We start from the raw sequence: 11,756 nt of genomic DNA, 5'->3' as shown, positions 1-11,756 counted from the left end.
TTGATTTAGCTCACCTGACATATAGTCTAATGGAATGGTTCCAAACCCTGTCTACCAGATACATCTGCTGCACCTAAAGTAATTGAAAAGAAGCCAGTAATATTGAGGTCCAGCAGGATAGCTTATGGTTATACCTTATGGTTCCAGTGTCACAAAAATGTTATTCATCATTATTGTCTCGATTGGTTTGGATGTTGAAGCATGCAAAGCCATATGCAAGCCATGTGCAGTACAGTATTTCAATTAGCTTCTTGCTAATACGATTGAATTGGATTAAAAAAAAGGATGGCTTTCCTTTAATGACGACTAATTGTGTTCACGAGAGAAGACACAGATCTCTTTTCTAAAGCAAATGACTTCTTATTATGCTGAAAAACCACCACAAGACGTGATGCAAACATCAGCAAGTAGTCAAGTGTTCTGTGTTGATACCAGCCTAAGACACACAGAACCAGCTGGGAAAAGGTGCTATCTGTTTATGGAGCAGGCAGCAAGTTAGCCACCTGCTGTATACTGGGGTCCTCTGTCTTAAGAGTAGCATCGATCCCTGCCTTTTTTACATTGTTCAGAATGGGAGCTAGTGCTGCGTACCTGTGAATGCTAGCATGTACAATAAATACCATACTGTACAATAAACTTCATTAAAAATTCCAAAATATCTGTCAAGTTGTAACACTGGCAGTGAAAGATTGAGGAGAGGTGAGGTGAGTGACTGGAGCTCTTCTCTGTTTTTGTCGAGGTGACTGCTGAAACACGCGCTTCACATCAAGTCAGACTTTATTGAAATAGCACCTTTCATACACGGATGCAAAACAGCCCTCTGTATCAGGACAGCCTAACCTTGCACAATCCCTCTTCTCTTCACTGAGGGTATGTGTGTGTGTGGGTGGCAGCAGCGGCATGCCGGGATGCCGTCACACAAGTGCGCAATGACCTTGTCGAGTTTCCTGATAGTGAGATATGACTCCCACTTTCAGCTTTGTGAGGGCACTGAACAGAAGCTGCCGGTTGGTGGCTGTGCGTCATTGTCCTTCCCCACTGTGAAGAAAGATATATAGATAGATAGAGAGATAGATAGAGAGAGAGATAGAGAGATAGACAGACAGACAGACAGGCCGGCAGGCAGGCAGGCAGGCAGGCAGGCAGGCAGGCAGACAGACAGGCAGGCAGGCAGGCAGGCAGACAGACAGACAGACAGACAGACACAGATAGCGTTAGGATTATTATGGACTTCTGGACTGGTGTTGTGTTCAGCTCTGCTGGACAAGGATGGGCCAGGTTGATTTGAGAGGCTGTCTGTGAGAATGCACAAAGAACGAAGCACAGCCTACTCCTCCTCCTCCTGCTGCTCTGCGAGACAGCCTGAACTCCTGCTCATTAAACATTCATGGCTGTCAGATACAGTAGGGCCCTCATAAATGCAAAATGCCCTCTCAAGACAGATGCAAAAAAAAAAGATCAAAAAGCTATGTCTTGCGTGGGGGGTGGGGTGTGTGTTTGTGTGTATGTGTGGGGGGCCTTAATAAGCTTGGAAGAACAAAGCCGTCTGCTGTATGTTTTCTGTTTTGATATATTCCCTCCCTAAACAGGGTTCAGAGATGATAAGATACTCTCTGGTGTGTTTGATGATTCATGGTGCAAACTATTAGGCTGTGCTATCTCCCTGACTAGTCTCGTATCGTTCTCACTGCAGACTCATCTAATTCTCTGCCAATACATATTCATGAGAACGCGATAAGACGTAGCGTTTCCTGTCTAATCTTAGGAGTCCATAAACGATTTTTGGAATTGCTTTTTTTTAATACTGACACTGAAGCCTGCATGGTCAGTGAAAGGCTTACAAATGTCTATGTTTTCTGGCTGGGACAATAGCAGGAAGACTGGGTTACTGCTGATACTCCTACAGTATGCTGTACAGTACCAGTAACAGGAACTGGGTTAGAACTACAGCAGGAGAGCCTGATGGAAGTAGAAATCGGAGGATGGGCTCATTGTAATGCATGGAATGGAATAAGGAATGGTATGGATGTATAACTTCACCAGCCTCTCCTGAGTGACAGTATATTCCTACAATGTAATGGCTCCTCTTGTGTAGGGTTCATCCCCTTGTACATTAGCAGTGCATTAAGGGATAGTTTGCTATTTTACACCTTATAGTGATGGTGCCTTACCTTGGGAGTAGTCTATGAAGAGGGAGAAACTGTAATTCATGGTTCAGAATTGATTAAATAGCCATTACTAACTTCAGCTAACTGTAGCCATCGCTAACAAAAAAAAACCAATGGGAGCGATTGGGGAACAAACGAAAACATGTCATAAACACAAATGTAGAAATCAATTTCACTCCCATTGATTTTGTTAGCGGTGGCTAAAGTTAGCTGAAGTGAGTAGTGGCTATTACATGGCCTATAGACTACTTTCAAGGTAAGGAATCATCTGACTATAAGTTGTACAAAAGCGAACCATCCCTTTAACTCACTAACTGCCAAATAATTCAGGAACACTCACCACCCAGAGAGCCAAGTGTTTTTTTGTGGTATCTACCTAGCAACAATACTTGGATTGGCTACAAAATGAAGCATCATAATTTATGCATTTTTGGTGAATAAAGTCACCCTTGGCACTCTAGAGTGTTGACAATTTGGGTGACTTTATACACCCTGGGCACAAAATGAGTTAAGAACACATGCAGTAAAACTCTTTGCTTACAAAGCATCATCATGTTTTAATTGTTGGTGAAATTCACCCTTGGCATTCTAGAATGTTGACAATTTAAGAGACTTTATTCACCCTGGGCACTAAATGAGTGAAGGCAGTGAGGCCTGGTCCGGAATCAGTAATAGTGACGTGGTACTCATGGTCCTCTGTCCCTGTCTCCAGGACGGCTTCACCCCCCTGGCGGTGGCACTCCAGCAGGGTCATGACCAGGTGGTGTCCCTGCTCTTGGAGAACGACACCAAAGGAAAGGTGCGTCTGCCTGCTCTCCACATCGCCGCCCGCAAGGACGACACCAAGGCCGCCGCCCTGCTGCTCCAGAACGACCACAACGCTGACGTGGAGTCCAAGGTACCGCGTCACTTCCTGTTATGACACTTCCTGTTTTCCTGCACCATCTTACAAGGCAGCCCTAGTGTTTGTTCGCTTTGTGAACTTGATGGTGCGGATGCTGCTAGTTTTAGCCTATGTTTTCACTCAGTAGCGGTGTGGGTTCCATTTTGTAGTATTTGGAGAGTACAGTATGCTGCAAAAAAAACTGTGAGAACCATAATAATAATAATAATAATAATATTTAATAATAATATTTATAGCTACTGTAGCTGATTATGGCATATCAAGTAGCAAACAGATGCCTTTACTGTATATTCACCACACATTACTGTAATGTAACACATGACCATTAAGAGCTCTAGGGCTTTTTAAGCGCTCTAAAGCGACAAAGATGCACCATCCAGTTGAGTCCCTGTGTCCATGAAATGTGGTGTCGCTTGTTGTCATGACTCCTGTCTCCTTCCCACACCACCCATTGTACAGTAGCCATCCTACAGCTTGGTGCTCCCATCGTGACGTTGTTGTTGTTGTTGTTGTTGTTGTTGTTGTGTGCACTAACCGCCCATTCTCTCTTCCCTCGACTGGTGGTGTGCCTCACTGCCCTAGATGATGGTGAATAGACCGACCGAGGTATACTTGTACTGTGACTCTTCTACACACCACCACCGCTACACATGCCCGCCACGCCCTAGCACTGCTAACGCTAACGCTAACGCTGCTGCTGCTCTTCCTGTTTTGACCTCATCTCTCTCCTCTGTTGGTGTCTTTGTTGCCTCGCTTGGTTGTGTGTTTTTGAGGCTTGGCGCTTCATTGGAGAAGGAAATAGCATGAAGCAGTAGACGCGCTGATGTGGACTGAGGACTGAGGATCTCTGCAATGGAGGGCCTGAGTTTTTCCCAACCACCTGACCTGACTGAGTTTTTTCCTGGTCGGGTCACATGGTCAGGGACCTACTCGTGAACCACTAAGTTGGTTGGCTGACAAACATGACTAGAATTGGAGATAGGGACAATGATTATGAATGAGTGAATATTTCAAGCGAGAAGCGGCGTTTTGCAGACCGTTACCAGACGCATTTTTCTTGAAAATAATTGGAGTTGATAGTAGAGTCAATTGGTCATTTGGACTGTTCCTGTCATTGCCACTGATGGAGTACTCAAATGAGGAGGTAAGGTTTCATATTGGAACCAGGCCACCCAGCTGCCAGAGACCCAGTCTGCTCTGCCAGTCTCTCTCAGCCTGCCCCTACTAAAGCCATCATTAACTCATCCAGCTACAATAGGCTTGTGCATGACACACTCTCATCCAGCCAGGCGTCAGCAGAATGGGCTAGCCATGGCTGCACAATCTGCAGTCCCCCGCCAAATGTGTCAACTGCAGAATCTGCAGCTCTCCGGCCAAACATGTTGTCTTTTTTCTGTTCCTCTACAGTCAGCATGGCTGCCAGGCTGGACCCAAAACTTGCAAAAATAATGCACCTAGCTGACTAACAGTGCTGCATGATACCAGCAAATATGAGATTAACTCACTAACTGCCAAAGATTTCCAGAACACTCACCACCTAGAGTGCCAAGTGTTTTATGTGGTATTTACCTAGCAACCATACTTTGATTGGCTACAAAATGAAGCATAATAATTGATGCATTTATGGTGAATAAAGTCACCCTTGGCACTCTAGAATGTTGACAATTTGGGTGACTTTATACACCCTGGGCACTAAATGACTTAACAAGACGTAAAACTCTTCGCTTACAATGTTAGTTAGTAAATGTTATAATGGAAATATTAATAGATATTGGGATATGATCAGCGTACAGACATTTACACTAACTAACTGCATTATACAAAATATCAGTTAAGTATTCATATGCTATACAATTGTCTGTCTTTTATATATTATATGTTTATATGTGAATCTGATATTTAAATCGATCTCTCAGACAATGCTTTATGTTGATCTGATTAGAATATTATTATCAGGTTTTTTACTCTCAAAACTATAAACTGGTCAGCATACTAAACTGTAAATTGAAATGTCAGGAAAACAAGACACCAAGATAACCAATCACCAATCTAATCATGAAGCTATACACAGAGCACCATGATCAGCAGCTGATCACTCACTCTTCACTGGCTGAATGTGATTGTGTGCAGCATCACCAATCCATGACTTCACTTCTGTTTGATTAACTAACACAATACAATTCTAACTGTTTGGTCTATAATATTGTGGGTTTGTAATGTCCTTATAGTTCATGAATAATTTCAAATATTCATTAATGTGAAGTACTTTAAATAATTCATCCATATTAGTTTAAGGTTGATTTGAATGGGGTCTTGGAATTTGTATTATGACATATGAGAGTCCCCTGACTGGGAAACTCTGCCCTAAAGTTTTGAGTGACATTATTTGCATGTTTGAACAGTCCAGAAGCAGATCAATATCTACGACAGCTGTATGTCTGTCTGTCTGTCTGTCTGTTTGTCTGTCTCTCTCTCTGTGTGTCTGTCTGTATGTCTCTCTCTCTCTCACTCTCTCTCTCTGTCTGTCTGTCTGTCTGTCTGTCTGTCTGTCTGTCTGTCTGTCTGTTATTTTCACTTTGCTCAGAGCCTGGTGGACAGAAAAGCTTGTCTAATCAGAAGGAGCTCAGATCCTTTGAAAACATAACCCGGGGGATATCCTCTCTAATTACCTAGACAGGGATGGGAGGATTGCACTGGGAGTGGAGGAGGAAGACTGCACTCTATGCAGCAGATCTGTATTGGCTCTGTGACAAGGGAAAATAGCAACCCTGTTTGAATACTCCGAAAGATGCATCACTTCCTTGAGGGAATCACGGATCTGACATGACTTGGTGAAACATGGATTGGTGAAAACAATGCGGTGGACATCTAGTTTTGACCAATCCAATCATGTTAGATCGGTGTGAACGCCAAGGGAAGGCCAGGAGGGAAAGATGTTTTTCTTTTTTCTTTTTTAAGTGTTTGAACAGGCCGCAAATCCCTATAAGTCCTGCTGAGGCTGCGTTTAAAGTATGTGCAATTTCCGTTGATCTGCCCTCTCCTCACTGGGCGGTTTACGAGTGGGAGGTTTTGCTTGTGCTGGAATTTGCCTGAACCACATAAAAGTCCCATCCGCAGGCTTCTTTGCTCCCGGTCCGATGAGGACATGGGATAGGGTCGGGTGGGTTGAGAAGGGCTGCTCTCAATGGCTGTTTGCTTGGACCCGAGTGCTGATGTCACCTCTCTGCTCTGTGTGTGTCCCCCTTTCAGAGTGGCTTCACCCCACTCCACATCGCCGCTCACTACGGCAACATCAACGTGGCGACACTCCTACTGAACCGCGGGGCGGCGGTGGACTTCAAAGCCAGGGTAAGAACTAGGGTTTCACTGGTCTGGCCCCCCCTTCTGCAGTATCTTCACTAGTATCCACACACTCGCTGTATGACTGGTGATGATGGTGGAGACAGGTCAAGACTACCGGGCTATGGTCCAATATCCACACTAAAATACCACATACTGTACAATGAAGGAATATATTGGCCAATGGTACAATAGAGTGGGTTTTGGAATACAGCCCCAGGGCTTGTCCTAAAGCCTGGCTGTGTCTGTGGGATCAGGTTCAGTTGAACCCGAGCCTCTGCTGTATCAGGGCTGTGTGGTGTGGAGGGAATCTCTCACTGTGAGACTGGGGGGGGGGGGGGGGCGGGGTGTGATAACGGGACTCTCTAACCCGTAAGCCCTCAGAAACGCATTGCTGAGCAGCCTCATTCTACAGCTGCTGGTGTCAGTCTACTGGAGTAGAAACACACACACACACACACGCTCAAACACACACGGATAGATGCACACACGCACACAAACACACTCACAGATACACACTCAGAGATACTGCACACACACACACACACATGCGTGCGCGAGGCACACACACACACACACACACACACACACACACACACACACACACAGGCATGAAGGCATCTCAGTCTGCCTCTCCCCTTAATTTCATGGAAGGTTACTCTACGCCAATGTAACACAATGTAAGTTTGACCCCAAACCCTTTCCACTAATGTGAACAATGCACATGAGAAGCCTGTGTCTAATTATCTACTGTATGGGGGAGCCTTTCAAAGATGAAGTGTCTCCTTCTCCCCTTGAATACAAAGGCCCATTCATGGATGTTACATTGAATACATGTTATTTTCCAACTTTGCTTTAGAGGAAACTGATAACTCAAAAGTAAAAGCTTTCGCACTGACACAACAGAATACTCCCTAGTACCGCACAAACGTACTTCCAATGTTTATTGTCCTACGAACACTCGCTGTCAAAAGAATAAGGTAACAGCCTATTATTTAGACTCTTAATAATAATAATAACAATAATAATAATGTATTACATTTAGAACGTGCTTTTCATTATATAAGAATAATCAAAAGTGTATAATAAAAAAATTAAATGGAAAAACTGTTAAAAAGAAAATAGAAAAAAGCCTATATAGCGATACTATGGACCAGCAATAGTCTAGGAGGAAGGGTATGCCAGCCCATAAAGATGCATCTTAAGGCCTGTTTTAAATGCCCCAACACTCTGAACAGCCTTTAAGACAATGTATGACATTATACCCATTGATTCTGACCACAAGCTTACATAGGAGGTAAACAATGTGTATTAATGACTCCACACCATTGCATTTACAGTTCATAGTGGATTAGTATGGTCAGCTGTCACTAGAGGGTAGTGTTCCCTTATGTCAGTCCTAAAATATTGTCCCTGTTTGATGTGTCCCTCTCTTCTCCCTTCCTGGAAGCAAGCACAGATCTCACGGGACTGGATTGGTCAAAGCAAGCTTCCACCCAGCAAGTCAGATTAGTGATGAATTCAAGGAAAGGAAGGGAAGGATAGAATGTAAGAGTATCCCAACAGGGCCCTTTAATACAGACAGAATCAACACTAATAATCAGGCAGACCACTACTGTGACTATTGAAGATTGTAGTGTATGTGTGTGCGTGTTGTGGGTATTTCAAAGCGATTCTGTATTCTAATCTATATGTTGCTGTGTGTTTCCTAGAATGACATCACTCCGATGCACGTGGCGTCTAAAAGAGGGAACGGGAACATGGTGAAGCTACTGTTGGAGCGAGGATCCAAAATCGATGCCAGAACCAAGGTCAGAGCACCGCTGCAGTCATTACCACAGCAACAAGGCTGTACTCCCGCCTGCCGTACTCTTCCATGGGCAGAGGGTTCATATTTGTCATTGTTGCCAAGTGTGGAGACTATTATTCAAAGGCACAATGCATATTATATGGCAGACGGTCATATATGGGATTTTATGAATACCAAGTATGTCTAATGCTCCATACATCCACTTGCCCGGCTAGTTTCTCTCATTCTGCTATTCGCCTAATCTCTTTTAACCGGAATTGTTTATGTTTTAATGATGAGTATTGAACTGAATGACTTCTGAAGGCACATGTGAAAGCGTCCCACACTATAAGAGGATCAGCTGTACCTACACCCACTGAGCACTTTATTAGGAACACTATACTAATACTGGGTAGGGCCTCCCTTTACTCTCAGAACAGCCTCAGTTCTTCGTGGCATTGATTCCACAAGATGTAATGTCTAACACATCTCATCTAACAAGGCCACTGAAGGCCACTGAAGAACACTGATGAACTCATTGTCATGTTCATGAAACCAGTTTGAGACGACTTTTGCTTTGTGACATGGTGCATTATCATGCTGGAAGTAGCCATTAGAAGATGGGTAAATTGTGGCCATGAAGGGATGCACATGGTCAGCAACAATACTCAAATAGGTTGTGGCATTCAAGTGATGATTGATTGGTATTAACGGGCCCAAAGTGTGCCAACAAAACATTCCACACACCATTACACCACCTCCACCATGAGAAGGTGTACAGGTGTTCCTAACAAAGTGCTCATTGAGTGTATATCATAACAGAGAAACAATTCTTGACTGGAACTCTGTGTAGTGAGTTTCTGTCTCATTCACAGACAGATATTTTTTTGTTTTGACAAGTAGAATTAGCATAACCATAATAATTCACTATAGGTGGCTAATAGGCTAAATTGATTAGGATTGTATTTTTACAAACCTGGCACATGTTGACCGTGTAATGGACCTAGTCAGTGTCTGTCTGTCTGTCACCCTCAGGATGGACTGACGCCTCTCCACTGCGGAGCTAGGAGCGGCCATGAGCAGGTTGTGGAGATGCTGCTGGACCGCGGAGCCCCTATCCTGTCTAAAACAAAGGTAACTTATGGAGATATACAGTACGTGTTACTGTATGTATATGCAGAGTTTGGGCCGAGTCGTAACTTCAAATCTATGTTGACGACTTTAACGCATTGAGGTCAATGAGAGATTAGCGCAGAAAATGTAGTTACACGTACATATCTAATGTTAGGATTCAGCCCTCAATGAGTGACGACCAGATGTTGACCCAGTCACAAAAGTAGCCTGGTCCCAGATCTGCATGGCTATATATACTAGTAAGTATGTCATGCCAAACATACTACAGGACAAGAAAAGGGTAGTCATGGGGAGACAGCTAAAGCACATGCTGTACAGATCTAGGATGACAAATCTATCCTATCAAATAAAAAACATACTTTTTATGGTGATTGGCCAAAGTTTTGTTTCTGTGTGTGTGTGTGTGTGTGTGTGCGTGTGCGTGTGCGTGTGTGTGTGTGTGTGTGTGTGTGTATGTGTGTGTGTGTCTCCAGAACGGTCTGTCCCCTCTCCACATGGCCACGCAGGGTGACCACCTCAACTGTGTTCAGCTCCTGCTGCACCACGAGGTTCCCGTGGACGACGTCACCAACGACTACCTGACCGCCCTGCACGTCGCCGCCCACTGCGGCCACTACAAGGTCGCCAAGGTGATCGTGGACAAGAAGGCCAACCCCAACGCCAAAGCACTGGTAAGGAGGGTCGATACAGGGAAAAATATAGGGTACGGATAAGGGTTAGGGTATATAGGCAGTGGGTATACTGTACAGGCAGTTTCCTGGACACAGATGAATCATACTCCTGGATTGAGCATACTAAGCACTTTAAACAGACTTTCACAGTCTGCACATGGTATTGAGTCCATGACTACTTTAGGCTTAATCTGGGTCCGGGTAACTATCCCACAAAGAGAGCTGCTAGAATTACTGTAGCCTATTTTTCTTTCCCTTTTTTTCTCTCTCTCTCTTTGTAACATTCGCTTGTCGCCTGAATATGTGGGAAACGCACGTTCATTTCATGGTGGGGTAGAAACAACATCAAATGTTGCAGTTGCGCTTTGTTTCTGTCCAGTGCCTCCGTCTGTGCTCAGAGACCATAGGGTTGATAAAAAAGAAACAAAAAAACACTTTTGGCAAAGGACAGTCAGAACACTGTCATCGTCTTAAGTAATTGGAACAGAAAAGGCGTGGCCACCGAGTTTATAGAGAGAAAAAAAAGGGGGAAGAAATCGAGAGGAAACTGAAGCAATAATACTGGGCCAAAACCTCAAAGCAGCAAGAGGCATCTTTTTCAACTGAAAATAAAGCTTTGTTAAACTTCCACACATGTTTGTCTGGTTAGCAAAGGGGGAAAAAAAGAAAAAAGAAGAAATCCAGGAGGTTTTCCAGAGTCTGGTTACACGTTTCTCTCTCAACACTGCCAAAACACATTTAAAGAGAGTCATTTTGGCCTTTTTCTGTTTTTAGAACGGTTTCACACCGCTCCACATCGCCTGCAAGAAGAACCGGATTAAAGTGATGGAGCTGCTGCTGAAACATGGAGCGTCCATACAAGCCGTGACTGAGGTAGGAGAGAGAGGAACCAACTGTGTTTGTGTGCTTCTCAGACTACTATGTTGTTGCTGCTGTTGTTGTTGTTGTTGTTGTGGGGATGAGTTTAATCATTTTCTGTGTTCTCTCTTCTCTCTGTGTTACTGGATATGCACAGACACTGAGTTATTTCACAAATCTCTGCCATCACTGGATATATTTGCAAGATTATTTGCAAGTTTTGAAGTAGATTTTCTTTCTTTGTGTGGTAACCATCTCTGTATGTTTTTTTTTTTTTTTTTTTTTTTTTTTACTGGGCATGATGAATGGTGCTGACAGGGACTTTTATAGAGGAGTGGGCGGAGTGGCTGTAGTATCAGTTTTTACAAGAGGAAGGCAAGAAGAAAATGTTGTCTTTCACTGTCAGCTCTGCTCTCGGTGAACTGAACTTCCCAGAACTTCAAAGGTGTATACAGTATCTCTTGGCTCTGTCTTGCAGTCGGGTCTCACACCGATTCATGTGGCGGCTTTCATGGGACACGAAAACATTGTGACTCAGCTGACGAATCACGGAGCCTCGCCAAACACAATGAACGTGGTGAGTTTCCGGAACATGCCTGTGTTTCTCTCTCTCAAGTATTTTTCTCCTCTCTCTCTCTCTCTCTCTCTCTCTCTCTGTCTACCTGTCTCCCTCCTTCCCTCTATTTCTCTCTCTCTCTCTCTCCCACCCTCTCCCTCCCCCCTTCTCTCCTGTATCAAAGGGTCTCCAAGGCTCTAGGGAGAACATGCAAGCAGATAATCATACAGCCATTGGATAGTGTCAGAGCGAGGCAGACTAGGCAGTGGAAAGAATCCCGGCATTGACTTCACCCCCGAGACCAGCTCTCTCCAATCTCAAACCTGTCACTGACCAC

The 11,756-nt window shown here is 44.2% G+C and overlaps 1 protein-coding gene across 1 annotated transcript in view; it reads left to right on the top strand.

Annotated features, from left to right (window-relative positions):
• The window catches only part of LOC310817497 (ankyrin-1-like), a gene marked incomplete at its 5' end in the record, with an annotated part of 93,255 nt that overhangs the window by 32,504 nt on the left and 48,995 nt on the right, over nt 1-11,756 (top strand). Inside the window, 7 exons of the mRNA XM_083688121.1 lie at nt 2,881-3,066; nt 6,322-6,420; nt 8,124-8,222; nt 9,236-9,334; nt 9,808-10,005; nt 10,780-10,878; nt 11,342-11,440. Coding sequence (XP_083544247.1) covers nt 2,881-3,066; nt 6,322-6,420; nt 8,124-8,222; nt 9,236-9,334; nt 9,808-10,005; nt 10,780-10,878; nt 11,342-11,440 — 879 coding nt within the window. The remainder of the gene's footprint in view (nt 1-2,880; nt 3,067-6,321; nt 6,421-8,123; nt 8,223-9,235; nt 9,335-9,807; nt 10,006-10,779; nt 10,879-11,341; nt 11,441-11,756) is intronic.

Source organism: Argentina silus, assembly GCF_951799395.1.
Source record: "Argentina silus genome assembly, chromosome: 16".
In the NCBI taxonomy this organism is placed as follows: Eukaryota; Metazoa; Chordata; class Actinopteri; order Argentiniformes; family Argentinidae; genus Argentina; species Argentina silus.
The sequence above is the reverse complement of the archived record's forward strand: the minus strand, read 5'-3'. Positions and strand labels throughout refer to the sequence as shown.